Source organism: Trametes versicolor (assembly GCF_000271585.1).
Source record: "Trametes versicolor FP-101664 SS1 unplaced genomic scaffold TRAVEscaffold_9, whole genome shotgun sequence".
Classification (NCBI taxonomy): Eukaryota; Fungi; Basidiomycota; class Agaricomycetes; order Polyporales; family Polyporaceae; genus Trametes; species Trametes versicolor.
Genome location: NW_007360329.1, coordinates 263244 through 291210, shown reverse-complemented (window position 1 = coordinate 291210; position 27967 = coordinate 263244). Strand labels below are relative to the sequence as shown.

At 61.8% G+C, this 27967-nt stretch overlaps 8 protein-coding genes across 8 annotated transcripts; 2 read left to right on the top strand and 6 right to left on the bottom strand.

Annotated features, from left to right (window-relative positions):
* Positions 1 to 203: 203 nt before the first annotated feature.
* On the bottom strand, positions 204 to 1528 carry TRAVEDRAFT_38771 (uncharacterized protein; the record flags this gene model as incomplete). Its single annotated transcript, XM_008042822.1, has 8 exons — positions 204 to 392; positions 445 to 548; positions 606 to 703; positions 763 to 846; positions 901 to 1007; positions 1064 to 1272; positions 1322 to 1404; positions 1464 to 1528. The coding sequence occupies 8 exons, from the start codon at positions 1526 to 1528 to the stop codon at positions 204 to 206; spliced, it is 939 nt and encodes a 312-aa protein (XP_008041013.1).
* A 2991-nt stretch (positions 1529 to 4519) lies between these two features.
* On the bottom strand, positions 4520 to 6163 carry TRAVEDRAFT_59839 (SURF4-domain-containing protein). Its single transcript, XM_008043096.1, has 7 exons — positions 5699 to 6163; positions 5588 to 5642; positions 5287 to 5528; positions 4984 to 5226; positions 4910 to 4932; positions 4810 to 4851; positions 4520 to 4756 (listed from the first exon to the last, which is right to left on the bottom strand). Exons 1-7 carry the CDS (start codon positions 5986 to 5988, stop codon positions 4719 to 4721), a joined length of 933 nt encoding a protein of 310 aa, XP_008041287.1. The 5' UTR covers positions 5989 to 6163; the 3' UTR covers positions 4520 to 4718.
* A 396-nt stretch (positions 6164 to 6559) lies between these two features.
* On the top strand, positions 6560 to 8699 carry TRAVEDRAFT_171246 (DNA glycosylase; the record flags this gene model as incomplete). The annotated part of the gene is made up of 8 exons (XM_008043095.1): positions 6560 to 6733; positions 6798 to 6874; positions 6940 to 6961; positions 7015 to 7230; positions 7337 to 7597; positions 7671 to 7896; positions 8027 to 8537; positions 8618 to 8699. The coding sequence occupies 8 exons, from the start codon at positions 6560 to 6562 to the stop codon at positions 8697 to 8699; spliced, it is 1569 nt and encodes a 522-aa protein (XP_008041286.1).
* Positions 8700 to 11179: 2480 nt separating this feature from the next.
* TRAVEDRAFT_50012 (uncharacterized protein) lies at positions 11180 to 12716 on the bottom strand (the record flags this gene model as incomplete). Its single annotated transcript, XM_008042870.1, has 6 exons — positions 11180 to 11982; positions 12036 to 12166; positions 12220 to 12302; positions 12359 to 12398; positions 12460 to 12537; positions 12589 to 12716. 6 exons carry the CDS (start codon positions 12714 to 12716, stop codon positions 11180 to 11182), a joined length of 1263 nt encoding a protein of 420 aa, XP_008041061.1.
* Positions 12717 to 15318: 2602 nt separating this feature from the next.
* On the bottom strand, positions 15319 to 18671 carry TRAVEDRAFT_151884 (DnaJ-domain-containing protein). The gene is made up of 13 exons (XM_008043094.1): positions 18542 to 18671; positions 18331 to 18485; positions 18256 to 18277; positions 18180 to 18199; positions 18064 to 18122; positions 17782 to 18003; positions 17588 to 17731; positions 16950 to 17533; positions 16742 to 16897; positions 16558 to 16685; positions 16356 to 16492; positions 15702 to 15831; positions 15319 to 15572 (listed from the first exon to the last, which is right to left on the bottom strand). Exons 1-13 carry the CDS (start codon positions 18607 to 18609, stop codon positions 15556 to 15558), a joined length of 1842 nt encoding a protein of 613 aa, XP_008041285.1. The 5' UTR covers positions 18610 to 18671; the 3' UTR covers positions 15319 to 15555.
* Positions 18672 to 18953: 282 nt separating this feature from the next.
* Positions 18954 to 21326, top strand: TRAVEDRAFT_171239 (DUF155-domain-containing protein). Its single transcript, XM_008043093.1, has 11 exons — positions 18954 to 19273; positions 19360 to 19472; positions 19529 to 19915; positions 19974 to 19999; positions 20057 to 20111; positions 20164 to 20208; positions 20277 to 20328; positions 20452 to 20619; positions 20684 to 20695; positions 20769 to 20958; positions 21067 to 21326. The coding sequence occupies exons 1-11, from the start codon at positions 19004 to 19006 to the stop codon at positions 21105 to 21107; spliced, it is 1359 nt and encodes a 452-aa protein (XP_008041284.1). The 5' UTR covers positions 18954 to 19003; the 3' UTR covers positions 21108 to 21326.
* Positions 21327 to 21391: 65 nt separating this feature from the next.
* Positions 21392 to 22962, bottom strand: TRAVEDRAFT_73393 (GroES-like protein). Its single transcript, XM_008043092.1, has 7 exons — positions 22882 to 22962; positions 22755 to 22821; positions 22628 to 22695; positions 22460 to 22567; positions 21807 to 22391; positions 21671 to 21754; positions 21392 to 21615 (listed from the first exon to the last, which is right to left on the bottom strand). The coding sequence occupies exons 1-7, from the start codon at positions 22918 to 22920 to the stop codon at positions 21526 to 21528; spliced, it is 1041 nt and encodes a 346-aa protein (XP_008041283.1). The 5' UTR covers positions 22921 to 22962; the 3' UTR covers positions 21392 to 21525.
* A 1751-nt stretch (positions 22963 to 24713) lies between these two features.
* On the bottom strand, positions 24714 to 27506 carry TRAVEDRAFT_50008 (acyl-CoA synthetase; the record flags this gene model as incomplete). Its single annotated transcript, XM_008042869.1, has 13 exons — positions 24714 to 24869; positions 25052 to 25237; positions 25293 to 25333; positions 25389 to 25501; positions 25552 to 25719; positions 25775 to 25784; positions 25845 to 25942; positions 26001 to 26196; positions 26265 to 26298; positions 26486 to 26516; positions 26574 to 26911; positions 26980 to 27064; positions 27145 to 27506. The coding sequence occupies 13 exons, from the start codon at positions 27504 to 27506 to the stop codon at positions 24714 to 24716; spliced, it is 1818 nt and encodes a 605-aa protein (XP_008041060.1).
* Between the last annotated feature and the right edge of the window lie 461 nt (positions 27507 to 27967).

The following is a 27967-nucleotide window of genomic DNA, read 5'->3' as shown; positions in this document are numbered from 1 at the left end:
ATCGCTCATGCGTTCTTTCTTGACAGATGGCAAGGCCTGCAAAGAAATCCCACGAAACTTCGTTGGAGAAGGAGACTGTATAGTATTTCATTGCGTTCGTGATGTGCATAGATGTAATTTGTTCTGGGTTGACACATAATAGGGGAATTACTAAGTTCATCGGGGAACCGTCCAGGACTCGCGGAGGAGCAGCGTTCAAGTCTTCATCCCCAAAGCGCATCGGTATCCACCTCGCGCGCCGGCCTCTCCCCGCCAGGCTGGGGGTGGGGGCCGTTCTCGTCTCCCGGAAGCGCGATGGGCCCTGTCCGGCGGCGACGTCCGCGGAGCCAGACCCACAGCGTCGACGCCACAAGACCAGCCGGATGCAGGACTGTGAACATAACGGTAACGAGCTGTAAGCAGCGTCAGCTATCAGCGCGCTTGTCAAAAGTTCTGCGTACGCACGAAGACAGGGTAGGGCTTGGGTTTCTCGCTCCATATACTCGCACATATCCAGGTGGCCGCTGCGCACCACACTATATCGCGGCGTAGGACGATCACAAGGAGCCCTAAGATTGGGAACGTCAGTTCAAAGCCCGTACTAGCAGCGATAGAGTAGAGCATACCGAGCAAGTTCACGCCAAGCATGACGGCCAACCCGGGCCACTGTCCGCGGGCGTAGTGCTGGGGCTCACCGGGCGACCATGTCAGACCGAGTGTTACACTAGTGCATGCGGTTACTGCGTGAGCATGGAAGTCAGCATGACGAAATGGCAAACGCACAATAGGCTGTAAGGGAACATAACCCCCAACGGCAGGAGGAGGAACAGGCGCACAGGCGCATGAATAAATGCAATATCGAGCGGTCTAGGACAAGTCAGTTGATTGTTGCTTCCCATGCAGCCGCATTCAGGTGCTCACCGTTTGCCAGTCGGTGCGTGGTATATGAGGAGTACGACGTTGGCATACAGGAGCAATCCTAGCAGGATCCCAAGCAATACGGTAGACAGAAGGAACGCTTGGAGGATCTTGAAACGACAGTTAGCAACAGTATGCTTTGCGAGCGCTTCCCAATGTAACGCACCCATGAGATGGCCCAAAATGCCATGACCCAGTTGGCGAGCATCAAGGGAAACCCACATCCCTGGATGATGGCGCGCTTTGTCTCCGGTTTCCGGGAGAGTACAAGCAGCACACAGTATCCAACTTGCCCGACATAAATTGCGACGATGAATACAGCAATCAGATATGGTTTGGGCGATATTACGGATGGGTATAGTTCGGATATTTGGCCTGTACAGGCTTGAATAATCACTCCACCGTGTGCGAGAGTGGGACATACCTAAGTTTGGGTCGAGTACGAACGTACAGACCATCAACGTCGCTATGTTGATGAGGAGTGACAGAGGTGTCAGTACCTGCAGTCTGATAGCCACTTTTGTCAGTGAAATTCCGCGCCAATCACGAAAATGGGGCAGACGCACCGGATGAGAGCGAGGTACTCCCTGACCGCAGGGTGGTTGGTGTCGATGGGAAGGTCTTCCATCATCGCCGCAGCCAAAACACAGCCCAAGGACTATGGTATGCTGAAAAGCTGAAAGTGAGAGGGTGGTGGAGGGAAGAGAGAGGGAGTCGCTATCCTCGACAGCGAGCAGGCTCCGGGTTCGTACCTGTGGCGGGAGACCAATGATGTCATGGTCAATAACGCTTGGCGCTGCAACCCTAGGGTAGGGTCAACGCCCACTTCATAACCACCACTCCATTTGGCAAGTGCTCCAAGTGCTGTGCGTCGGTCTCCTACCCCTGCTCGTTCATCCACGACTGGCTGGCACCGGCTGACTCCTGGGTATAATTTGCCTCTCGTAACTCTCAGATCAAATCCTGCAAAGGTCGAAAGACAACCATATCAAGAGCAATTGACAAAACAATTTAGTTCAACGCACAGCTGCCTAATCCACTATCCGCCGAGTATACTCCGGAGGAAGACCCCAGTATGCTTTTTTCTCCCGTGCAATACTGGGCTGTCATTTAGAGAACGCGCTGACACTTTCAGTACGGCATGTGCTGCCTGCGGGTATCTTGACATGGTCGACCGTACGGCCTGCCTACGCACCATCCGAGCCCAAGACCCTGGCATTAGCATTCTATACTACATCAGACCTAGCTGCGTCCATCACCCTGACACATGTACTCTGCGCGTTTTAGCACGTAAGACCGTGGCATAGAAGCCCCAATGTCCGCCCGCGTTCCTATCCAGTTCACTTCGCCATTCGACCCTGACTCTCTTTACTACACAGAGACGGGGACGCCGCACCGCGAACCCAGAGAACCACTCCCCGTGGCCGTAGCGCACCCGCCAGCCGCGCCAGGTTTTTGCCGTAACGACCCTCCCCACGCGGCTTAGAGTTCGGATAGCCTATCTGACAGCTCTACTTCCGTCCGTCCGCCCGCCATTCAGTCGCGCCCGCCCATACCCTTCGCGGGACTAATCCAGGCCAGCGACCTGCTCCTCGCGCCGTCCTTACGGCCACAGAGGGGCCCGTCTAGCCTTCGCCGCGGCGAAGTCCATGGAAACCTATTCCAGGCTATCTGCGGTATTTCGGCGCGATAGAACCCGGTGCGTTTTACGTCTTTACCCTACATCTGCGTCGCGCCTCAGACTACCGGGCGACTGCCGTTTCCAGCACGAAGCGTTCTCGCGGATCGCTTCATGCGGCGCAAAGTTGCGCCTATGTAGTATCGCGGGAGCTGAATCTTCCACGGACACGTCTTCGCATGTACGTCCAGTGCTATCAGACCGCGCACGCTATTCTGATCACTAACGCGTTCTCTCTGCGCCACCCTGCGCGGGTACAGTCGCTGCTCACCTGCCACGGACCCTGCGACTGTATTGCGTATGGGGAGGAGCCTAGTCGCGCGCCCGCCGAACGAACTTTGCGAGTATAACCTAAAATCCTGCCAAAAAGCCTGTCGGCTGCTATGTGAAGGCTGTCTCACGTTTATCACGGCCGTCACGCCCAGGGCGCACAAGCTCGTGCACTTTCTCCCACCTCCACTCCTAAACACACTAACCACCTCTTTTTCCGTGCACGCCGTCATTTAGGCTGGGGCCAGGCTGTGACGATCTGTCCCTGAGTGTCCCACCGGGGGCACCCCCGTCTAAGCGACGTCCTTCGACGGCACTTCTGGATGGCCTCGGTGCCACGTCGACGCTCCGCGGCTGCGTTCTGGAGAGCCCCCCAATGGTGCTTCAGCTTCAAGGCCCGCCAACGCCCGCTCATCGCGCCGAACGGGCCCATTCAGTCGGCAGCAGCGATCCCTGCAACGGCGAAACTGCGTTCCTCCGCCACAGGCGAGCCAGTGCGCCCTTCTATCACCCCATATGCCCGTATCTGCCATTTCGTTCCGTGCCCTGCATTCCACACCCGATACCCCTCGAAGTCCAGAAGAGTCTCTGCCCTGCAGCAGCTCACCACGCACGCACCCGCTAGCCTCCACTGCACCCGCCCCAATTCCAATTTACCCACACCGTGGCACCGATAACCTTCACACTTTATCTTCCCCATCTGGTAGTCTATCTAGAAGCCACCCACCGCTGACCGCTGCTACGCGTCGTGGCCGCTGGGAACCCCCGCGCAAGGGTCCCGCGGGAGCGCCTGCAAGTCAGGGTGCTGAGTGCAAACCGCCCAAATCCAACTCCGCTGCATACCTCCGGATCCTCCCTCTGCGCATCACACAGCGCGCCCACGAGCCCACGCACCCACGTACGCCACCGGGACGGCCCTTCAGCGAAGACGTACGTCAAGCCCGCAATTCGAGTGCGCATTCCGCGGCCTCGCGGTGCGCCACATCCCCCCACGCCCCCGCGCGTTCCCAGGCGCGCCCACAAACCCACCGCGGCGGGCTGGCGCTCGCGGCGCCTGTACCGTGGAACGACGAATGGCGGAGCCTGAGCCTGGGGAGAGGGCGTCCCCCGGCGCTGTGGGTGGAAGGGTGGAAGCCGCGATACGGTCTCCCTTCCGGCTGCCCTCGGCGAATGCCCACCCCTCTTCACCGTCAGCAGCACGCACTGGCGCGCAGACGGGTGGGAGGGAAGGCGAGAGGCACGTCACACCGGGCCCACGCGCGCGTGTGCACGCTGCGCGGGCGGACTGAATGCGCTACAGCGCAGAACGTTCGAAACGGTGGCGTTGTGGCCGGAGGCGCGGGGGACCGGGGTACGCAGGGAGGGAGGGCTCTGTACGTACACGGCATTGCGCCTATTCCCACTCTCCCTCCCCTCGTTTGCGCGTGGGTGGATTGGCTGGCGCGGGCGTGCGTCCCAGGGCGTCGTCCTGCGGCCCATTCGTGCGGATCCGCCTGCCGAACGTTCGTGCAGGCCCTCATTTCCGTCGTGTTGTTCCGATCATCTGGATGGTGCATAAGTGTCTCTCTGGACGGTGCGGTGACGTTCTACGCGGGCTGCTGCGTGTGCCTGCTAAACGGGGGGAACAACGTCATGTACGCCAGAACAGACACGCACGTCGCGACGGGAGTGGGACCGGGAGAAATTATATTAACAATACCAGGAAACGGTCCACGCCAATCCACATTTTCACGAAAGATACAAGAGAAACACGCTGCCCAATCGTACCCTTGGCCGTCGCCGTTTGCCCGTAGTGGAAAGGCCGGCCCCGCACGAAGGGTGGCACGCCCCGTCGGACGTTCCGCTGCATCGGTTCGCAACCCATGAAAGACACCTAATATGTCTTCTTCTTCTCGTCCACAGAGAGACCACCTTGAGATACAGAGATGAGGGCCAAGCGTGTCGGGTCAGGCAATGAAACTTACCGGGGCCCATGTTGACAAGGAGAATGAGGCCGCCCACGATTGCTGTAAGTTTGATCTATGTAAGCCATCGACCCAATCGTGCGAAGTAAATGAGACGAACACAACGTCTGGAAGAAGTCGTATCTGCGCGTACGTTAGCACTTTTGGTGAGGGCGAGGAACTGGCGGCACTCACTTCAGGAAATCGCGTTGGGGGTGCGCTGAGTGGATGCTCCAGAAGTTGTTGATGAAGACGTTGAAGACGCTGAGCATCAAGACCAGGAAACCTGCGGACCACTTCGCCTTGAAACCGACGGCGACCATGATGCACGCCACGAGGCCGACGACGGAGACGAACACGCGGGAGATGCTCCACTGTCCACGGAGGATGAATCCGACGAACAGGAAGATGAGCAGGATGCGGCCCGCGAGCAAGAAGCTGGGAAAATGCGGTCACGTGCCTGGGGAGACAGACGTCATAACCTGGGGTAGCACTCACTATTTCTTGCGGTCGTTCTCAGACAGCGTCGGCAAACCGGCGAAGATCTTTTTGCGGGTGTACAGGGAGTCCGTGAAGACCATGAGGAGACCGCCGATGACACTGAGGTTGCGCAGGAAGAAGTTGAGGTCGAAAATGAGCCCGTAGCCGAATGCCTGGATGATGACGACGCCGAGAAGACCGCCGACTCCGTATTCCGAGTGCTTCTTCGTAATAACCGCGCCTGAGCCAACGAGCATGGTCTGCGGGTTGTCAAGATGGTCACTTCGTGGTACATACTGCACAGTGCGTGTACACTCACAATCACGTTGATTATCAGGAAAAAGTGGGAGATCCCCCATGGGAAATGACGATGTCTGTATTGGCAGAACGTTGTAGCATAGCATATAGCATGCCACGTATTCACACTTACCTCTGCAGGTACCACAGTTGGTCGCTCCATTGCGTCGTGATGCGCCATGAGTCCTCCAAGAACGTTCCTACGATGAGGAACCTGCCAATGGCAGGGAGGTGGGGCCGCAGAGGCTGGGTGTAGATCTCGACATAGTCCTCGACTGTGTGGGCGAACGCGCGGAGCTTCTCGACCGGGTCGTCCGGGTTTGCTGCTCTGTAGCCCTGCGAGGGTCGTGAGTTGCCGAAGCCGTGGGGGTCGGGGGTGTAGCCTCCAGAGGCTGGGCGGGCGATATTGATGCGGGCAGACATGGCGGGCGAAGAAAGAAAGAGAATGAGGGCAAGTTGAGAAAGCCGGAGGACGCGCGACGACTTGAAGGCGACGTGGCGTAGACCCGTGGGAACATGCCTGGGGCTCTCCTCCGCGCATTCCCATCACCACATCATCTCATCATCTGCAAGGACTGCCTCCTCGACCTCCACCGACACAGTCTCAGCCTCAAGCGCAGCGCCTCACCCTCCTCCGACGCGGCGTGCGTTGCATCGGAATATCCTGCGTGTTTTGTCTTGATTAATGGCGGGCGCTTGAAACGGGCACGTGCGCTGTTCGGCGCGTCTCCCGGTGCGCGTCTGTCTTCACGTTGACGCGGAATAGACGCGCTGGGCCATCTTGCCTCCCGCGACGTGCCTCTTCTCCCTTTGTCCTTGCCAGATGTCCAGGAAACGCAAGGCAGAGCTCAGCGACAGCAGCAGCGAGTATGAAGACGCGTCGTCTGACCAGAAGAAGCCGCGTCGAGCAGTTAAGGCGAGGAAAACACAGACGAAGACCCAGGGCAAGAGGCGCGGGAAGGCAGACGCGTCGAACGATGCAGAGTCGGGGGAGATGCTGCCAGTCCGGCCACACGCGGCTGCTATGCATTTGTTGGCCAGTCCAGGACCGTCTCGGGAAGCTCTGCTGCAGTGGTACGATGGAGTTCATGCGGTCCGAGGCATGCCCTGGCGGAAGCCCTATCAAGACTCGTGGGATGCAGAAGAGAAGGCCCAGCGAGCGTACGAGGTTTGTCGGTCTCACTTCGTCCCGCCTGAGAAGTTTGACATGAACAGCGAAAGCTTACCTTTAGGTTTGGGTTTCGGAGATCATGCTCCAGCAAACGCAAGTTGCCACCGTGATACCTTATTATAATAAGTGGATGGAGAGGTAGGTTCGTTTCCGGGGTGCTGCATACAGACGCGCGGGAGTTGACTCCCACTACCGACACGCAGGTTCCCCACCATTCGCGCCTTGGTCAGCGAAGGTCCCTTACGGATTCCCGGCCATCACTTACGTCGTCTCGCCAGGCAGCATCCGATATAGATACCGTGAACGGACTGTGGAAAGGTCTGGGGTACTACTCGAGAGCCGCCCGCCTGCTAAGCGGCGCGCAGAAAGCCGTCGAGGAGTTTGGTGGCCGCCTCCCGGATAACGCCCAAGACATGGAATCAAAGATCCCCGGCATCGGACGCTACAGCGCCGGCGCCATATGCTCCATTGCGTACAGCCAGTGTGTCCCTGTGGTAAGTGGTGCCCGGCGATGCAGATCGCACTGCGCGAACATCTGCTGCATCAACTTCCTTCACCTTCGGCCGTCACAATTTTGACCGAGCGCGCGTCTCCCTACAGCTCGATGGGAATGTGCACCGGCTCATGAGCCGCTTACTAGCGCTGCACGCTCCGCCGAAGGCGAAGCAGACGTTGGACGTCCTCTGGGCGGGTGCGAGCGCCTTCGTAAAAGATGCCGAACGCCCAGGTGATGTGAACCAGGCGCTGATAGAACTTGGATCAACCGTCTGCAAGGTACGCGACCCAGCGTGTACTTCCTGCCCGCTGCAGCCGTGGTGCGGCGCATACGAGCAGCAGGCGTGCGCGGGAACGCACGACGAGGTGCGTCCTTCCTATCGAGCCCCGCCCTCCCCGAAACTGCGTCGCTAGAGCTGAGAACGCACCGTGTAACCAGGGTGCAAAAGATGCGACGTCCTCCGCTGGTCATGCGGTCCCGGACATCGAGGAGCTCTGCACCCTGTGCGAGCCCCTCCCGGCGGGCTCGCCGGTGACCGCGTATCCCATGAAGGCGGAGAAGAAAAAGGCGCGTGAAGAGCTCGACATAGTGAACGTTATCGAGTGGCGCAAGCACGCCGCGAAGGGCGGGCGCTGGTTCCTGCTCGTCCGGCGTCCGGAAGGAGGTACGTCGTCTATTTCCATCGCCGCACCGTGATCTCGAGCGTGCTCGCGACCCCCATCCGCTTCGCCTTCCCTTCCTCGCTCGTCGTCCGGGCTGTGCGTGCGGTACTGAGCGAGCTTCCGCGAACGCAGGGCTTCTCGCCGGCCTGCACGAATTTCCCACCGCACCAAACGTCCCCGTGACCACCCCGTCGACGTCTGCGCACATCGAGATAGCAGATTCGCTCCTCGCTGCGCTTCTCGCCTCTCCGCCGCCCCCTGCCGCAAAATCGGATGGCCAGACCGCTCGACGCACCGCTGCTCCCCCTGCCCCTGCTGCCCCAGCACGCACCCCTCGCCCGCTGCGGGTGGCGAAGATCGTGCCCGCCGGTGACGTGCTGCACATATTCTCTCATATCAGGAAGACGTACCGCGTGCAGTGGGTCGTGCTAGAAGGGGGCGCCAGCGAGGAGCCCCCGGCCCTAGTGCAGGAGCCTGATTTCACGCTATTCGGAGCCGCTGCGCCCAGCACCTCTAAAGGTAAGGCTCCCCCGAAGACGCGCAAGGGCTCGTCCGACAGATCTCGCGGAAAAATTTCGCCAGCGGCTTCGTCTCGCCCCCAGGGCTCGCTGTGGGTTCCTATGGAGGCTGTAGCCGACACCAAGTGCGTGCATCCCCTCTGCTTTCCTGGACGGGCTCGACTGATCGCGCTTACTGCAATTTGTTGCTGCGTCGCGGGTGCAGTATCGGCACTGGCGTAATGAAGATCTGGCGGCAAGTCCGTGCGCTCTGGGACGACGCGGAAAGCGACGACCACAGTGATTAACGCTTTGCCGCCCCCTCCCTCGGGCACCGTTGACGCCAGGGATCGGTGGTGGAGCCGTCGATGTCGATGTGTGCGCCTACGCCCTGTTATGAGTCCAGAGTTATGTCATGTTTAGCTTGCTGAGAAGGATGCGCGCGGCTCGCCCTGCACCAAACCTTCCCTCGGGCCTCGCAAACCTTCGTGCGCGGGCATGTGTCAGCGCCGCATGTGTACGCATCGCCGCCCGTCAGACGGCCAACGTACCTAACCTACGGTTAACCGGCGCGGGAGTAGCGCGATCCTCGCAGCACGCAAAGCCTAACCATGCTGCAGGGCCCCGCGCGCGCTCGATGACCAGCCTGAAGCTCCGCCCGCAGGACCGCAGGGCGACCCCAGCCAGCAGCCCTCGCCAGCAATCTATCCATTTCCGGCACTTTTGGGACAAGCGTCCACACCGGGGCAGCGGGCGGGGCAGTCGTGCGTCGCGGTGGCGGCGTGTGCATATGGGACGTCGGTAGCTTGCCGCCGCCGCTTGCGCTCCCGCGCAAGTTTGGCGAGCGGTGAGCGAACAGAAGATGGGCAGGGTCTGATCTCAGCCCGTCTTGTTGCGCAGGCTCACGCTGACGATGCTCGCCAACGCCACGGGTGGCAATGGCACGAGCTCGGACCGTCTCCTGCTCGTGCCATCGTGGGCAGTCTTGTTGTTTGGCATGACTCCTGCCAAGGCCGGCCATACGTGCCATCCCCGAGTCGCTGCACACCGCACGAGCGTGGGCCACCCATGGCTATAGGTGCCACCCGCCAACGCGGTGCGCGTGCCTGTCGACTCGGGCACCCGGGGTGCAATGCCGCGGCCGCGCGGCGTTGCATAGTGTCGAGGGACGGGCTGCATTCAGCCTCCGGGCGCATCAGCACACGATCGCATCGCGGTGTGCCCGCGGCCGCGTCGGGAAAAGGGAATCGAAAGTCTATAGCCGTTTCCCGCTATGTATATGTGAACGTTGCTCCCGCTGCGGCGAATCGGCGCGCTGCGAATTTGAAGCCCAGTCTCGCCGCCCGGGCTCCCCCCGGCGGGGAAACCGTGTGCCGGCGGGACGCGGTCGCTGGAATCATCCTATCAGCAGCTGTTAACCTCAGGCTGGGGCCGGCCGCAAAGGCCGTCGGCGGCCTCCCCACTGGTGTCGCGTCGAGACTCCTCGACATCCGGGTCAGGGTCCAGCGCGAGCTAGAGTATACCCTAAACAAGAACAAGAGTTAGCTGCTACCGACGCTAAGCTGCATGCATGCATAATCGCGGTGAGACCGCGCGCTGCCGCTGCCGCGTCGAGGGCGTGTGCGCGTGCGTGCGAGGCATATTGGATTGGGTAATTGCCGTGCCTCGATCGGAGGCTCAGGCAGGGCGTGATGGGAGGCGCGCCGGGTGGCTGGGGTCAGGGTCAGAGTGGGCGCGGGCGATAATAGAGTGGGCGATCGGCCGCAGGGGGTGGTGCTGTGGTCGGGTCGGGTCGAGGAGGAGCGCTGCAGATCGGGCCCTGGCGCGTCTGATTGCCTCACCACAGATCCTGGATCCTCTCCTCCGCGCTGCGTTCGGACGCCGGCCGTCGGACGCGCGATCGCCTCGCGACCCAGCACGCCCGCTCCGGCTTTGTTCTCGTTACGTGCGGGGTGTCAGACGCGTAGCCGAGCTGGACGTTTCTGCAGGGGGGGACGCGGCAGCGGCCGCGACGATCGCCGGCGAACAGCGAACTTGGGGCGAGCGAACAGGCGAACAGGCGAGGAGTAGCAGGAGCCCCAGAAATGGTCGTGTAGATTCGTATGTATCAGTACAGGCGATCCGTGTGGTATAGGTGTGGTGTAGTGTACAGTCGATAGCGGTACAGGAGGGTCAGTCAGTGATGCGGGCGTAAGCAGCAGGCAATATAGCTAGGAGAAACGCGTGCGATGTAGATGAGCAGCAGCAGTGCCAAGCGACAAAGCAGGAGATATAGTCAGTAAGGTCCATGATGGGGCGAAATGCGAAACCGAAACGGTGAATGGCGATGCGTCCGTCTCAATCGCAACATGTGGCACGGCGCAGGCGCAGAGGCACGCCGTTAGCGGCGACACTAGAGTACACAGTTCCAAGCGTCCGACGATGGCGGCAGATCGCGCAGGGCGCGGTCGCCCGTTCGTCCAGTCGTGATGGTAGCGGATATGGGGGGAGGGGAAATAAACACCGTCTGATGGACGGAGTAAGGGGACGCGGCCGCGGGTCTTCTGCCCGCCCGGGGGGAGTGTTTTGCGCTGGGAGGGGGTGTCGTGATCAGGGTGCTGAAAGCCACGCTCGGTCCAGCGGGCCTAGACCGCTGACGCCGTGCGAGGGCACACCCCGCCCGCGTGGTCATGGGGCCCTCCCCGCGAACGCACACGCCCTCCTGTCCGCGGCGGGGTGGAAAATAGAGCTGATGACGGCAGGGCCGCCCTGGGTTTTCCCGTTCTCGTTCTCGTCGTCGCCGGGGAGATCACCAGCGCGCGGCGCTCTGCACGAACGCGGGCTTCGCCTCGTCCTCGGCGAAGCGGTCGTACAGCGGGCTGCGGCCGCCCACCGAGCTCGTCCACGAGTGCCGGTGCGAGTCCTGCGCGATGTCGGGCGAGGAGAAGCGCTTGAGGTACAGCTCGTCCATCGGGTCGCGCGGCCGCTGCTGCAGGCCCTGCAGATACGCGAGCGGGACGAGCTGCGGCGCGGCCTTTTCGGCCTTCATCGAGAGCGGCAGGGACACGTTCGAGGGCGGCGTCAGCGGCGACGAGAACGGGCGCGGGGAGAGGCCGGGATCGGAGGACGATGACGACGACTGCGTGTATGGCGAGGGGTCGCGGTACATGTTCAGCCCGGTATCGTGCAGGTTCGGCAAAGGCACTGGTGCGCCCTGCGGGTATTGGCTCGTCGTTGGCGGGAGCGAGTGCGCGGGGTGCCTTGGGGACTCGTATGGGTGGGGGACGGGCGGGTAGGTATTGGAGCGGACGGCGTAGGGGCCCGCTGCGTTCTGCGGTGAGTGCGACAGCCGTGGCGACGGGTGGGACCATTTGGGCGTTGCGTCAACGGGGTAGTGCGGGAGGGCGTGCGTGGCTTGCGGCGTCATCGTCACGCCCCACGGCTCGTGCGTCGTCGGACCGACGTCCTCGATGGGCGGGGCGTCCATGCGCTTGTTCGCCTTGTTCGCCCGTGCGCTCTTGAACCAGCCCTCGGGCACGACCACGTCGCCCACCCGGGGGATGTCGTCTATCGTCCCGAGGCTGTCGATCGTCGTCTGGCTGAAGTACGCCGCTGCAAAGGCCGCTCAGCACGGCGCCCGATAATGGTACGGCAGCCGGACGTACTCAGGTGCCATTTCCGGGTGAGCCCCCGCGGCCGGTCGTCCGGCAGGGAGACGTGCACGCTGTACGTCTGCTTGATCAGTCGCTCGGCGTCCGTACGGGAGAAGGGAAGGTTCCCCCGCGCGTCCCGTCTTCTGAAGGCGCGTCAGCATGCTGACCTGCAGAAGGGGCCTATTAAATCACGAACCGCATCATGCTCGCCCAGCGGGCGGAGGGGTTGTTCGGGTCGTCGTGCACGTCGTTCTCCCGCTGGTGGTAGAACAAAAATTCCTGCACGGGCGGTCAGACACGGACGCCCCGGGCGCAGCGGAGGCAGAGAAACTCACGTCGCGTACGCGGCTGGGGCCCCAGCCCATGCCGTCCGTCCTGCAGCAGACATGGCGTCAGACGGAGCGAACGCGGGAAGAGAGAGCGCGCGTGTACGCACCACCGCTCCATGCCCATGCCGGTGGCCTCGGAGTTGGCACAGCGCTCTTCCCAGATGTACACGGAGCCGGACGCGATGCTGCACGGCGGGTGAGACGGGCGGACGCGGGGAGGGACGCGCGGGGCTTACGCTCTGCGCTCCTCGGCGTCGAGGCGCCTGGTGGTCATGGGGAGGACGTTGCGGGCGACGGCATAGAAAATCTGGAGGGCATCGCGGGTGGAGCGGATGCGGATGTTGGTGAGGGTGGGCTGCTGCATCGTGCGGCGGAGGGGGGAGTGATGGGGAAAGAAGGGGGCGGGGCTGGGAGGGGGCGTACATTTATAAGAAGAGGGAGGAGGCGCTTGCTGATATGGGGAGTGCTCTGGTGCTCGCGGTCCAGAAAGGTTAAGCAGCCCGCCAGGCCCAAATTAAGCAGGGGATCCCCGAATCTGAAGAAGGCGCGATTGAGTTTACATTAGCTTTGCCGCCCAAATTAAACCACAACTCCGCAGATCGGGGTCTGAATCCCCTTGGCGGTATATCCATTCCCGCCAACGTTGTTTGACACCGACCCACCGCCCGGCCCAGCCCCCCAAGCGAGGCATGGCAGGGACGACGCCCCCGCTGAGGCCGCCGTCGCCCCCACCGACCGCGGATGAGCGATAAGCACACATCACGACCGCCATCCTCATCTGCTCAAACAGCAGTGGGCATCATCCGCCACCCAAGTCAATCAGACAATGCGCGTCTCCCCGCGTTCGCGCGACATGATTGCCGCGCGCGCAGGGCCCGCTTCACGCCCGCAACGCTCGGGCGAGCGTATTTATCTGCTCTAGCTGATGGGGGGCTGATAGCCGCCGCGATGGCTGGGCCTGAGGACGAATTGAGTGTGCATGAGCACGTACGGCATGGGCACGGCTCGCGGACGGAGGGGGGCGTCTGTGCTCGACGCGGTCCTCCGCCGAGATCTGCTGGGTGGGCGAATACTCCCGCGAGTGGGACCCCAATCAGGGGTGTACGTACACAGCTCGCCACCCGCCAGGCTATCTTTTTAGATTAGATTGAGCGTGGGACGGATTCGCCCAATGGGCCGGTCCGATCGAGCCCACGGTAATCCGCGCTGCTCTTCAACCTTGTCTGCCCCGGCATCCCGCGCCCTCGCCCTCGCCCCCGTCCCAGCAGCCATCGCCCGTGCCCATGCCCGTGTATGTAGTAGCACCGATCCCAGCGATATCATACTGCGCCATCGCCGCACAAACAATGTCACAAGGGCCCCCATCGCCCGCCGCCCGCGCCCCTGGCCCGCCTTGCCCCGCTCGGGCACAATGCATCGGAGGTGCGACGGAAGGCACCCAGGCGAGCGCGAGATCAGAACGGTCGCTACGCCACCCGTCGTGCCCGGAGGTTCTCCGGACGCAGACGCGCGCGCGCGGTCGCCGGCGAGAGAGCTGCTGCCCGAACGGGGCGCGGTGGGAGCGTGCGCCTTGCGCAGACGCGAACGAGGGCGGGAAGCCAATCGCCATCAGCGCGCGAGCCGTCGCCTGCGGGGATCACGTACGACAGATCACGTACGACCGACCGACTTTGCACGCTTATTCCACGTTCGCCTCCAACCGATTGGGCACGCCCCCGCCTTCTGACGTGCACGAAAAGCATCGCGGGAGAAGACAAGCGAGGGCCCATCCACATGTCCTCCTCCTCCCCGTCTTCCCTCCCCGCCCCCCTGCCCATCCCCCGCCAGCCCGGCACCCTCCCAGCAGCCCAGGCCCGCGAAGCACCCGCTAGCAGCGCGTCTCGATTGCGCAGGGCAGCCCAGAACGCACATAGTGCGCCGCGACGTGCACGGCGCGGTCAGATGCATACGCTTCGCAGTCCCAGCATAGGCGTCCCCCCTCCCAAACCGTCGCGACCCTGAGCCCGGCACCCACCGGCGCGTGGATCAGACAGCCCCGTCTTCTGCGTTCTCGTTCTCCCGCACACACGCACGCACGGCAGATGATCGCACTCTCGACGTGCACACACTCGCCCTCGCCCCCGTCCTCGCCCCCGTATCACAATTGTCTCGCATCTCGCGAGTCTCGCGCGTCCGAACCGGGGGTGCCACCGCTCCCAGGCGACCGAGCTAGCCCTGCGCGAAGGAACGACGCAGCGGAAACGGGGGCCCGGATATTTTCTCTGTGGGACCCGAGCGCAAAGTGACACGCATGAGGTCATCCAGCCGCCCCTGGCCAGCTGCCTGCGCGGAGGTGAGAACCGCGTTCTCACCGCACGCCCCGACTGAATCCCCCCGCGGCTGATTCAGCCGCGGCGCCCACGCGGGGCCTCCGTGCGCACGCCCGCGTTACGTGTGGGGCCCGCGCGCGCCGCGACTCGACCGCCCTCGACGGGTCGACCTGCAGCGCAGCGAAGAGCGAAGCGTTCGATGCGCGGGAGAGGAAGCGGACCGAGTGCGGGCGATCTGCTGCTGCAATTAGCGTGCGCCCGAGCAGACGGGCCCGTCCCCGCGTCGTCGTCCGCTCGTCCGAGGAGGAAGCGGGCGGGGGCGCATCGTGTGAGGCCTCCAGGCATTCGAGGGGGCCCACGTTCTTGTGGCGGCACGCAGCGCCCAGGGCAGGAGATCCCTCTCAGACAGGCTATCCGATCGACACCCCCCGCAGGCCTCAGCACCCGACGCGGCGGGCGAGTAGCAGCAGCCGAGGGGGTGCGCAAGCACGGACGTCCGAACGCGGACGGACGTTCTCGCAGCACCGTGGCCAGGGTGGGCGCGGAGCGATGGCAGGCGGGCAATGCGTGCTGCTATTCGGCGGTGTGCGCACGCGGGCACGCTCTGCGCGCTCGACGCCTTCTGATTTTCGATGGGGGGCAAGGACTAGACCGAGGGGCGAAACGTGCCGGTGTGTGGCGCTTCTATTGAGTGCTCGCGAGACTGACGACTGAATGACTACGGTAGGAAGTGTGCAGCGCAGGGGTGGGCGTCCCCGCTGCGAGCGGCGCAGCGCAGCGTGCCCGGGCGAGCGCGAAGGCCCACCGCGAGGGATGTGGGTCCCCATGATGGACGACTGATCGCAGAAGCCGCGCCGGGGGTGGCATGCGCGAGCCGCCAGAGCGACCGCGCCCTCATTCGACGCAGTGATCTACAGCGGCAGATGAAAGGATATCAGCGTCCTGTTATTATTACCGCCCCCGTCCCGCGCGAGCGGCCCTCCTCGAGCGTTACGTCTCCGAAGCCGCTGCGGAAGGAGCGCGGGGTGCGTTCGACGTACCTTTCAGGGGCAACACGACCGGCATATAGTCGGGTATTTCTGCGTAGTGCGCGCGCCCGCGGAACCTGTACCGGATCCGCAGCGTCTTGGGCACGCCCGCGACGGGGTCGAAGAAACCTGGGATGCCAGCCTGTGGGAGCGGGTGTGTGTGTGAGCACCGAAGCAGAACAACACCTCCTCCACCGCCGCCTAATGCAAATTTTTATCGTGATGGCAGAATGCGTCAAATGACGGCACGATACCGGCGAAGCCGGCCTCCACCACCCTAATGCGCTGATAGTCTGGCGCGGGGCGCCCTCGATCGCGCCTTCCCACACCCGTCGTGCACACAAGGGAAGGCGGCCCTGCGCCAGCACAATCAGCGACGCCGGCGAGGCTAGCACGGCGCCGCCCAGGCGCAGACGACGACGTGCGCCGCCGCACCCACCCGCAATGGCAGCCAGCCACCCGACGTGAGCGTAGCAAACGGCATACAGCTTAAGTGACCGCTCAGGGCATTGGCGGCGGCCGCGACCCGGCGCCGTGGACCAGGAAGGGCTCGCAAAAGGCCCCGGACCCAGGCATCGGATAGCGGTCGAAGAGCAGCGGGCTTATCAGGCTGACAGGAAAGGCAGGCGAACGTGCTACGCGCACGCCCGCTAGCCGGGGGCTCACCTTGCTTCTTATCCCGGGGATGTACAGCTGGCTCGCGTTGACCAATGCCTGCACGGGGACGGTGACGTCCACCTCCAGGCCTTCGCTGCCCCCGTCCTGCTCTGATGGGCCGTAGCGGGCTTCTAGAACGACGAGCCCTGTGGGAGCAGCGAGCGCTCTCAGAATTAATCAGGCTCCCCCGAACCGCGACCGCGAAACGCACCGTCACATGCCTCCTCCGCCCGCATATGTCGCTGCGCGGTGTCCTGCAGAAGCGAAACCGTCTCCTTCCACTGGCGGACCAGATCGGATTTCTCCTCCCGCAACTGCCGGCGGGCGTCGTCGAAGAACCTGCACGAAGCCGTGAGAACCCCCGCCGAACCGTCTGAGGCAAGCAGAACGCTGACTGTGTCCGCTGCGCCCGGCGGCGCGGCCGTATCCTGAAGTAGTATATCAGGCTCAAGGCCGTCGACGGGAAGACCGCCGTCCAGAACGCGAGCGCGTTGTTGTGCTCGCGCGAGAGGACGACCGGGAGCGTGAGCGTCTGCCCGAAATACGTCGCACTAAACCGCCGTCAGCCCCTCAGCGGATGACTCGGGCGCGGACTGCACTCACTCCACGCGCAGGGTGACGCCGTCGACGTTAGCGCTGACGTTCGCCCCCACGGCCGCATTGTCGCCCCGCCACTCGCCGCCGAACAGCCAGGAGAGGCCGGCGAGCCCGAAGCGCAGCACGGCTTGGAGGTGCACCCCGAGCTCGAGGAAGGAGAGGCCGTACCGCCCGTTCAGGCCGGTCGCAGGGCCGGCGAGATCGAACCCGAACTGCCACTCACTGGTGTAGTATGCGAGTCCAGACACGGACGGGGCACGGAAGGCAAATGCGCCCGAAGGGTCCTCCGGGGGCACCTCTCCGGCGGGCAAGCTGTCGTGGAACGCAGAAGAAGACACGGCCGCAGTAATTCTGGGCCCGGTCGGTGTGAACCCAACGTCGAGCACGCCCTGCATGGGCGACTTCGGGAACAGTTGCCGCGCAAGCGACAAGTTGACGGGTGGCAGAAGGAGGGTGTTCCCCTTCTCGTACGTGAAAGGCTGCAGGAAGAGAAGGGGGTGCAAAACGGTCTGGCACGTGAGAGTGTACGCCTCTGCTTGGTAGGAGCTCTTCACGGAGACGCCTGAAATCGCGAGCAGATTGGTGGTTGCCTGTGGCGTGCGAGGTGAGAAGCAGACGCGTCGTCGAGAGGAAATAGTGCGAACCTCGAAAGCTAAGCGAGGGGAATATTGATGCTTCACTGTGCCCGTCAGCGCGGACCCGTAATACGGTCGCTGTCTTGGGTTCAATCTGTTGCTCATTGTGAGACGGCTGGAAAGCACCAGCCATGTCTTCTTGCTGATCTCCGTCTATACAAATGTTATTAATGCACGGTCTGGTCCGTCAAGATGCACTTTACCTGAACACGGTGTCTCACGCTCATGCTGTCTCGTCGTACATCATTGAGTGCGGCGCGGAGATTTTGCCCTCGGGAGAGCGGGGAGCCATCCTCGGTCTCGTATTCGTCGTCGAAGAGGGACGAGACGTCGAACCCGAGGGTGACGGTTCCCTTCGGGTGTATTGCCTGTTCGACGCGCTGGCGCGCAAGCTCGCGCTGCTGCCGCCGTAATTCCTCCTCGAACTGTGGCCGGATGGATATTTACGTCAACCGCCGCACCCGCGCGTGAGAACGACGGCTCACTTCTATCCCTGGAGCATGTTTGAAGTCCGCGGACTGGAGGAGCAGTAGGCCTTCCGGACCTGGACGGACGGAGTGTCAACCTTGGCGGGATGTACGAGAGAGTAGGTAAGGCTGACCTAAGGCGTCGTAGGCGCGACTGAGTGGGGCACGTACGTGAGTCGCGGGAGGTGGCGCGGATGCAAATGGACGTACCGGGTCACCGGGTCTGAAAGAACTGGAGACGGAGGTGAAGACGTGCATCGTGGGCGGAGACTAGGCGGTGCTCACCTTCGTACGCCTTCTGGAGCTCGAGGAAGCGTTCGGTGGCGGCCTCCTTCCGACGCTCGTCGGTCTGCTTGTCTGGGTGGAAGACGATCGAGAGCTGGCGATAGCGTTCCCTGATCTCGTGGTCGGACGCGGTCTTTGGGAGGTTGAGGACTGAGCTGGAGCGAAGGTTAGCGGGAAGGCAGGAGTGGCGTCGGGCGGCGGGCGTGCGCACTAGAAGTACTCCTTGTCCTCTGCGGTTCTCGAGCCCGACGCGGGAGCCGGGCTGCCTGTGCCTGGCATTCAGGTTCGCGAAGAGCGGGAGGGCGAGTGTGGAATAAAGCCGTTTAGTGAATGCACATTCCTAGCGGCGGTGGGAAAGCGAGGGCGAGCGGTGTTCTGCGTGCGCGCGCGGGAGCCCCGGCCTCGACTCGACCCTTACGCACGTAATAAACCGGCATACACCACATTCTAACCGCCTTACGCGCGGGACTTACATCGGCTAATCCACGGCCGTAAGCACGATAAGCACACGTTTCACGGACAAGCCCGCGAGACGCGCTGGGCGCTCGCGTATGATCTCATACTCACACTCAGCCGGATCCAGCCTCGATTCTTGCCTCCGTCTGCCACCGCGCCCTCCTTCCCCCTTCCGCGTTTGCCAGGCTCTTCCCCAGCCCGACAATATCCAGCCCATATGTCCTCCAGCCAATCAGGGCCCAAGGCCCAGGCTCTCGCCGCATCCAGCACCGCAGAACCCAAGGCCCGCGGCGCCAACCGTTCCACCAAGGTTGCCGGGAAGCTCAAGGTCCTGCCAGAGCACGCAGAGCCTCTCCTGCAGCAGCCCACCGCCGCCCAACCGTCGCACCCCCCTCGCGACCGCGACCGCGACGAGGGTGGCGAAGGTTCCGGCACCCTCGCAGACAGCGAAGAGGAAGAGGACGAGGACGAGCCGGAGGACGTCGAGGTAAGCTCGCCTTCCACGGTGCGAATGCATCCTGCTTCGTGATGCTGAGCGTCCCCGCTTCCCCCTCGTGTCGCCGCATGAGCTAGGTCTACAACCAGATCGACCTCATACCCGCTGGCACCGCGCGCAGAGATGCGCTCCGCCTCACCAAGAAGAAGGCAAAATCCCTCCCGCGGGTGACCGCGTACGCGACCGCGAGGTGCGCCCCACCCCCTCCATTCTCCCTGTGCCCGCTTCCTGACGCGTCGCGCACAGTTCCTACCGCTTCCCGGAGCTTATGAAGTTCTTTAACGCGCGCCGCAACTCGTACCACACGAACCCCCGGACAATTGTCGACGTCATCTACACCCCATACGTATACGAGCCCGCTTCGTCTACTGATCAACCTGCCACGCAGAGCCGCGTGCACTTCCAAGGAGAGTCGCGGGAGCCTGGGCAGACAGGCGACCTTCTCGGCGTGCCTGAACTTGCACCTGGGACGTCTGACGTCGAGGGTGCGCCTGAACCGGCGAACGGCAAGAGCAGGAAGAAGAGCAAGTTTGCAGAGGCCCCGACCGAGGCAGAAATATTCATATTCGAATATGGCACCGTCGTCCTCTGGGGCATGACCGAGGCGCAAGAAAAACGCTTCCTCTCCTCCATGTGAGTTTGCGCACCAAGCGCGTAACTCCATATAGCACAAACTAACGCCAGCTCCCAGAAAACGGTTCGAGGTCGAGCGGTTAGGTACGCGGCGCCCCCTCGCCAACTCCGACACGACATGCTGAACTCACGTCCCCGCAGCGCCGCAGGACGTCGAAATGGAAGACCTGAACTTCTACTATGCTAGCTACAGCAGGTGAGCGGCCCCGCGCCTGCCCCGCTCCCCGCGCGCTCACCGCTCGTCCCAGGATATACAACGATGTCATCACGCTCCGGAAAGGGTCCAGCTACATGTGAGGGCCTCGCCTGACCTCACGCTTACGCGGGGCGCGCGCTCACCGAAGCTTCCGCTTCCCCGCAGGACGAAGCTCTCGCTCTCGCACGCGCTCGCGCAGTCCGTCAAGATATCGCTCGTAAGTCCGCCGACATCCCGGGCGCCACCCGCGATTGATAACCACTCACTGACCAACTAATTCATATGCGTATGTTCTCCCCGCCCGCCGGCGCGCGCACGTTCGCACGCGGGGTGCTTCTAGTTTGAGAAACTCATCTCGACGACGATAGAAGAGACGAAGGACATACCCGAGATCATCAGCGAGACGGGCAAGATAGACATGAGCCACAAGGAGATCATGCGCAAGATCGGCGAGCTCTTCCTGCTGCGCACGAACATCAACTCGGTCGGCTCGGTGCTCGACTCGCCCGTACGTACCCCCGCACTCCAGCCGCGCTGCCCGCCCGCTCACCATTGTTCCCGCTGCTTTTCAGGAGGTCTTCTGGGTACGCACGCGCCTCCCCTCGTCTGTATATGCCGGATTTGCTGATTATCTGACGCGCACATTGTAACACGCAGACGTACCCGGACCTGCAGCCGCTCTACGACGCCGCGCGCGGGTACCTCGAGATCCCGCAGCGCATCGACCTGCTCAACGCGCGCGTCGAGGTCCTGCAGGACATGCTCCAGCTCCTCAAGGAGACCGTCACCTCCCGCCACGCGGAGCGCCTCGAGCAGATCGTCATCGCGCTCATTGGCGTCGAGATCGGTGTGTGCTCTTTCCCTTCCCTCTTCTCCCCTCCCGCTCCTCCGTTCCCGCGCATGCATATCCGTGCGAGCTAATGAACGTGCTGCTGACTTCGCGGCGTCTGTGAAGTGCTCGGCATCATCACGATCATCGTCGACCTCTTTGCGTGAAGAGCAGGAGCTCCGAGAAGCAGACGTCTTTGCTCGTGGCTGGCCCGACGTTGTGGGCGAAAGGGAGCCGAGGCGTCATTTCGATACGCTGATATCGTGGCATTAATGGACGGTCGTCACGAATTTCGCATTTGTAGCATAATCACAGGTTCTGCGGAGACTGCTTCCACGGACAGCTAGCGGACTTCGTATACCACAACACTGGCATTTGCCACTTCGATCCCAGGATCGTCTGCACGCGCCGGCCTTCCCGCGTGAATGCGCCAACCGCTAGCTGCGGTGGGGAACATTGCTCGAGGGTATATTTGCATTTCAGAAAACGTCGTCGACATAACGATACAATACGTGCTCGGCTTTCTATACGTACAGTACGGCGCCCCTGCCGTTCACAACTTCAACCCGTGTGCGGTTCAGAGCCTCAGGGCTTGATCGCGATCTTGAGCGCGCCACGGCTGCTCATCTTGTCCAGCGCACCCTGGTAGTCTGCCAGCGGGAAGACATCCGTGACCTGTAGACGATGATGTTTAGCCCATGCTCGAGGGTGTCTGTAGGCTGTTTCTTACCATGCCCTTGACGTTGACCTTGCCACCGTCCAGGTATGCCACTGCACGAGGGAAACAGAACGCCTGCGAGAACGAGCCAATGATCTGTTGCCTCGCATGTGAGTAGTTAGCTTTGAGCCAATGGCAGAAAACGCACCTTGATCTCGTCCGAGAAGATCTTGGACGGCGGCCAGTGGATCTGCGCCTTGTTCTCGTACACACCGTAGATCATGATCGTTCCGCCGCGGCGGACGTAGTTGATGCTGTCCTGCGCGAGCTTCTCGACGCCGGTGGCCTCGACGACGACGTCGAACCCGTAAGGGTTGTCCTTCTTCAGCTGCTCCCACTGCGCGGCGGGGTTTGTCCTGTCGAGCTCGATGTACTCGTCGGCGGCGTTCAGCTTCTTGGCGATGTCCATCTTGATACCCTTGTTCGCGGCGATGGTGACGCGGTGAGCGCCGTTCAGCTTCAGCAGCTGAGCGAGGATCAAGCCGGTCGGACCCGCGCCGAGCAGGAGCACGTCAATGCCCACTGGCGGATTGAGCTTGTCGAGGCCGTGGATGGCACATGCCGCGGGCTCGAGAAGCGTGGACTCCTCGTCGGTGAGGTTGTGGATCTTGTAGCACTTGCTCTGGTGGTAGACGATGTACTCCGCGAAGCCGCCGTCCTGGGTGACGCCGCGCGCGTTGAAGTTCTCGCAGAGGACGGCCTGGCCTCGCCTGCAGTAGAAGCAGTTGTTGCACTACGTACGAGACGCGGGATCTTCGTGAGCGGATGCGGAGATGTGTGGGCGGCACAACAGAGACATACAGAGGTGCCCACGTCCGCGACGATGCGGTCGCCGATCGCAAAGTCCGTAGGCTTTACGTTCTTGCCCATCTCGACAATGCGCCCGATCGCTTCATGTCCGGGGATGAGCTGATGGGAGAAGCGTGAGCTGTGCGATCCCGCAGGACGATCATGAAGGCGCGGACTTACGGGGAAGGTTGCGATAAACTCGCCGTCGTGGATGTGCGCGTCGGTTCCACAGACACCGCAGAGGGTGACTATATGCGTATAACCTTAGCCAATGGCGCGGCGAAGGGTGCACAGGCCTCGAACGTACCCTTGAGGAGAAGATCGTCGTCGCCGCACTTGGGGATGGGTACCTCCCGGATGTCGAACTTTTGAGGCTGGACACGACGCGATCGTGATTAGACGACTGTGGGAGAACGCGGAGGTAGAACGCGTACCTCGCTGTACCAGAGCGCTTTCATGGTTCCTTCGGGCATGGTGGATGTCGAGTTGGGTGGGTTGGATGAGGAGGAGGTGGTGGTGGTTGAGAGCAGAGATGTGCAGGGTCGGCGGGCCCAATGCAGGTGATCTTTATCTGCGCGTGAGCTGAGCTGTGCGCGCCACTTGTCGAAGAGAATCTGTGAGCCGTACGCCCTCTTTCACGAATCACCGACGTCTTCCCCCGGGCCGTGACATCATACGACCTCTTTTAGCCCTCTCGGCTCTCCGGCACCCCTCGGCCCCTCCGTGCCGGCGGCAATGACGCGCTCCCAATGTGCCCGAAGCGCGCCAGACGCGCGCTCGTGACCGTGTTTTTGCCGCAAACGGAAGGCCTACCGAGTTTTTGCGCGTGGCAGGGCAGGGCGCGCAACGGACTGCGTCATAGGTCGTCCCCTTATCAGTACCCCTGATTGCGTCCAAAGCGCAGGCTGCAGCGGGACCCCTGACATTGACAATCCTCCCAGATGCCTTACACAGTGCCCGGACCAAAATCGGGCTTACGGGAGCTCTAGATATATGCCAATTACACAGAACGGACCAAAATGGGCTCAGGCCTGGATGCGCGATGCCTTACTATCCCTGTACGGGATATGCAAATAGCGACATGTAATGCAAATTGCGCATTCCGCGGGGAGAGCATGTCCGTTCGCACTCGACTTTCGTACGGTGGTTGTAGAGAGCTATATCGCATGGTGTATGAAGTTTGAGGTGTATCGGCGAAGGAATGCAAGGTGGAGTTGAGAAAAGGTAGTTTTGGGAGGCCAATGTACGCGCTTTCCGGATGTCTTATATTTAGATCTATAGCCAGGCTCCCCACCAATAAACTTGAATACTCGTGTGCAGTCCTGCATAGACACTAGGATTTTGATATACATGCCCGATAACTGCTCTGAGAGCCCGTTCCACACCCAGAGACATCTTGTATCTCATGTCCTCTCGCAGAGTGCCTGCTTTGGACTCCGCCTTGCAAGCGAGCTTGCCTGCTCGTAAGCGGTGGCTGACGCAGGAGGGACGCGTCCAGGATGCGTCCTCCTGCCCGTCTGCACCCAGAGCTCATCATATACAACTGCCGAGTCGGAGCTCAAATGTACCACCGTGACTGACGGTAACCGCCGTTGCATTACATGGCGAGAATCAGGTCGTCCTCCCGGAAGTGAGCGCTCCGAGGCAAGTTCGCATCCTCTTTGAGGGAAATAATATTCTGAGGCATGTGCAGAAGACCAATCTGGACCACCTGGCGAGGTTTGGTGGCATCATGCACAGGGATGCACTCATAATGGACGAAATGGCCAAATCCTTTGCATATCCCGTACAGGGATAGTACACACACCCGGACCAACTCTGGTTCAGGACGAGATTTGGGGGTCGCGTCGAGCGGAATTTCCGGTTCATGAAAGGCCTTACGCAGTCCCCGGACCAAATCGAGTCCCCTGAGGCGTACGCCTTACACACGGCGCGGACTAAAACCGCGTCCGAGGCCCCAAATCTGGCCCGGACCAAAACGCGATATTTTGTGACCCACCGTGTAAGGCATCCAGGAGGATTGTCAGGGGTCCTGCTGCAGCGGGAGAAGATTATCTAGCGCGACTACGTAGCTGCAGGGCGCATACGTAGTGACACTGCGGCCGAACCCTGGAAGAACCCCCACCCACCCGCCCACCGCTCGCCTGCTCGTTTACGTCTTGAGTGAATGACAACTATAGATACAGCACTTCCCTCTACGATACCTGCAGCTATGTTGGCCGCCACTGCGTCGCGGATCGCAGCGCAGGAACATCTGCCACGCACACTACCGACCGTCCGAAGACGTACGGCCAATGCCCTTCCGCGCGAGCTCCTTCGACCACTCCCGCAGGATGTGCTTCTGCACCTTCCCGCTCGCCGTCTTCGGAATCTCCTCTGGCACCCCGTCCTCCCCCAGGAACCACACCCATGCCGGCGAGTTCTGATAGAATAAAGGGGAAAGGGGTCGTGATCAGCGCACGGTGCGGGGGCAATAGCGACGGCCGCGGTGCGTGTGCGTACGGCTAACCTAGTGCGGCAGTTTTGCGCTACCGACACCAGTCTGCGCACACCGCACTCCGACGCACTCCGACGCAGACGAATAGAAGCGGGGGCACGACGCACCTGCGGGTTCATTCCGTCCGCGACGACGCGCCGCGTTTCCTCTTTGGAAATCGCCGTCTGTGCTTCTCGCACGATCCAAGCCCCGACGACCTCCCCGTACTTCGGGTCGGGCACGGAGACTACCGCAGCCTCGCGGATGTGCGGGTGGGCTGTCAACACGTTCTCTATCTGCACTGGGAACAGGTTCTGCGACCAAGGCTCCATCAGAATGTAGCCGGGGATGTGGGTGGGCTGAGCGCACCTCTCCGCCACGGATGATAATGTCCTTGATTCTCCCCACAACTAAGGGTACATGGGTTAGCAAGGCATAGATGAGCGGAATTGGACGGAAAAGTACTCCTGAGGTAGCCTTCCTCGTCCATGATCCCCTCGTCGCCTGTGTGCATCCACAAGGTCCCTTTCTCGTCTGTCTGCATTACGTGTGCTGTTTGTTCTGGGTCACCCCAGTACCTGTTCGCTGTCAATGTCTATGCTGGCGAGAATACCACGGAGGCACCTACCCTTTCTGCAGAAGATATCCAGCAACGAGAATCTCGCCAGGCGTCCCAACGGGCACAACGCGTCCCTCGAGGTCCACAATCTTGGCCTTGACATGCGGGAGTATCCTACCCACCGTCTCGACGCGTTTGATGACCGGGTCATCGGGCGTGGTCTGAAACGACACAGGACTTTGCTACATGTGAGCACACGAGTTCCCGTACAATCCTGACGAGTGGCGCATACCTAGTCTCCGCTGCAGGAGAAATATCAATCAGCTATGCCGCACAAAGGTGGGTCAGGTACGAAGGCGTACTCATTCCGTAGGCTACCGTCAGCTCCGTCAGGTTCAGTTTCTCGATGAGCTGCTTCATCAGGTCAATGGGTATCGGTGAGCCAGCCGCGATACCCGTCCTGCATTCCCCAGACAGTCGCATCAGATATACCCGGAAACCAACCTCCACAGACTTACCGCAAGCTTCGCGCGTCGACATTCTCCCCGTCCGCCCTCCGCCGCTGCACCTCCGCGAGGACCCCAAGGAAGTGCGTAGGGACGCCATGCAGCGCAGTGCACCGCTCCTGCGTGACCGCGTCCACGATCGCGGGCGGGCTGAAGATCTCAGACGGGTAGACGATGCATGCCCCATGTGTCCATGCGGCCAGGTTTCCTAGGACGAGGCGTGCGTCGCGGAGGCGAGGTAAGTCAAGGCGGTTTCGTCAAAGTGTGGCGAAGCACTCATCAAAACAGTGGAATAGTGGCGGCACGTTGCCTATGATGTAAGGTCAGCGTCACGAAGGGATGAAGGGCCATGTGCGCGTACATAGTTTGTCGGACGGTGTTAGGTGCATGCAGCGGCCGATTGATATCCCGTTGTTTAACAAGTTGTGGTGCGTTAGCTGTGATGCACGATATCAATCAAAACTGGTGACTGAATTACTTGTGAATGTTTCGCTCACAGATACAGCCTTCGGCGCGCCGGTTGTTCCACTGCTCACGGGCTCGTAATGAGACCTGCGTTTCCCCAGTACAAGCAGCCGTACGCACCTCGTGAACTGCAAATTAATCACATCGTCCACCTCAAGCCCCGCCATAATATCCTCAACCCTCCTCCGCTCCGCCGTATCCTCCCGCCACACCATCACCTCGCGAAAGTCGACCGCCGGCCTTACGCCCTCCATCTCGCGCTCGAACTGCTTAAACTCCCCCGTGTTGTCCACCACGACGAGGTGTTTGAGCGCGGGGAGCGCCGCCTCCTGTATGTCTCCCGGGTGCGAGTTCGCGAGCGCGGGGAATGCGTCGCACAGCATGCGCACGTACGCGGACGAGCGGATGCGCGGGACGACGAAGAGGTGGCTGACCCCGACGAGCTTGAGCGTGCTCACCTGCACCCCCGCGCACACAGAGTTCGTTATCCATGACCAGACCCTCGCGATCGCGGCGGCGCACGTACCAGCTCCGGGAGGCGATATGCCGGGTTCAGCGTTACGAGGATCGCGCCTATGCTCGCGCACGCCCACTGTAGGCAGGCATATGCACTGTCGGCGCGGGTCGAACGTGAGCGCCGTACATTGTAGCGCTCCATGGCTGAGCGCCCCGTCCTGAGACCGCGACGCACCTGTTGTTGCCCATGATCACGCCCACGCGGTCGCCCTTCTTCACGCCGAGGTCCAGCAGACCGCGCGCGAGCGCCTGGATGTGCCGGTCGAACTCGCCAAAGTCCCATGCGAGGTGTGTCGCGTCGTCGAGGTTGCGCGAGCGCGGCCCGCCGTGTGGGCGCGCCTGCTCTTGTCGGGCGATGAGAGCAGGGCGGGCACCGTGTATTCGTAAGATGTCGTCGCGGAAGTACGCTGGGAGCGTCTTTGAGACAAGCGGAGGTTCGAGTGGCCCCTCGACTGCTGAGAGCGTGAGACGCGACGATGATGCTGCTGTTGAGAGCTTTCGCAGAGCCGAGCGCGAGAGCAACGAGGACCTGCGCATCGTTGAGGGTGAGCCTGCTCGCGCAGTGAGTGGGAGGGAAGAAAAGAGCGGGTTGTACGTACCCGCCAGACGACACACTAAGCCTAAGTACTCCGGGTGTGGGGGCGCTCGGCAATCCGGGGAAGATGGACAGGTGACCGTGAACTAATGGCACTCGTCTGCCGGTCACGCATGGCGTAGTTGAGGATATGTCTGCCGGTTGGGTGGTATGGTGTAGAGGCGCATTGCACGGTAGGAGTTCTCTGAGAAGACACTCATGGTGGTAGTCCGAGTTCACGATCGCGGTGGCGGCGAGGCGCGTCGAGGACCCATCAATCCGGGGTAATTGAGCGACTAATCGACCGGCCCGGTCCCCGTACTTGGAGGAGGGCTCGTACTGTGAACTGAACTGAGTACTGAGTGCTCGAGTGTACAGCCTCAATTCAACGCGTGTACATCTATAGTGGGCCCCAGAGTGTAGT

What these genes read in the sequence shown, in the direction of transcription:
- TRAVEDRAFT_73393 (XM_008043092.1), bottom strand. Translation starts at nt 22,920, where the DNA reads ATGCCCGAAGGAACCATGAAAGCGCTCTGGTACAGCGAG. An exon ending in CGACGATCTTCTCCTCAAGG is followed by an intron (nt 22,696 to 22,754) that starts GTACGTTCGAGG and finishes ATACGCATATAG; the next exon opens with TCACCCTCTGCGGTGTCTGT. An exon ending in TCTTCTCGGACGAGATCAAG is followed by an intron (nt 21,755 to 21,806) that starts GTGCGTTTTCTG and finishes GCGAGGCAACAG; the next exon opens with ATCATTGGCTCGTTCTCGCA.
- TRAVEDRAFT_151884 (XM_008043094.1), bottom strand. Translation starts at nt 18,609, where the DNA reads ATGCCAGGCACAGGCAGCCCGGCTCCCGCGTCGGGCTCGAGAACCGCA. An exon ending in GCTCCAGAAGGCGTACGAAG is followed by an intron (nt 18,278 to 18,330) that starts GTGAGCACCGCC and finishes CTCCGTCTCCAG; the next exon opens with TTCTTTCAGACCCGGTGACC. An exon ending in TCGCGCCTACGACGCCTTAG is followed by an intron (nt 18,123 to 18,179) that starts GTCAGCCTTACC and finishes CCGTCCGTCCAG; the next exon opens with GTCCGGAAGGCCTACTGCTC.
- TRAVEDRAFT_59839 (XM_008043096.1), bottom strand. Translation starts at nt 5,988, where the DNA reads ATGTCTGCCCGCATCAATATCGCCCGCCCAGCCTCTGGAGGCTACACC. An exon ending in TCCTGATAATCAACGTGATT is followed by an intron (nt 5,529 to 5,587) that starts GTGAGTGTACAC and finishes GACAACCCGCAG; the next exon opens with ACCATGCTCGTTGGCTCAGG. An exon ending in CGACTTCTTCCAGACGTTGT is followed by an intron (nt 4,852 to 4,909) that starts GTTCGTCTCATT and finishes TCAAACTTACAG; the next exon opens with CAATCGTGGGCGGCCTCATT.
- TRAVEDRAFT_171239 (XM_008043093.1), top strand. Translation starts at nt 19,004, where the DNA reads ATGTCCTCCAGCCAATCAGGGCCCAAGGCCCAGGCTCTCGCCGCATCC. An exon ending in ACGAGCCGGAGGACGTCGAG is followed by an intron (nt 19,274 to 19,359) that starts GTAAGCTCGCCT and finishes CGCATGAGCTAG; the next exon opens with GTCTACAACCAGATCGACCT. An exon ending in CGGAAAGGGTCCAGCTACAT is followed by an intron (nt 20,209 to 20,276) that starts GTGAGGGCCTCG and finishes GCTTCCCCGCAG; the next exon opens with GACGAAGCTCTCGCTCTCGC.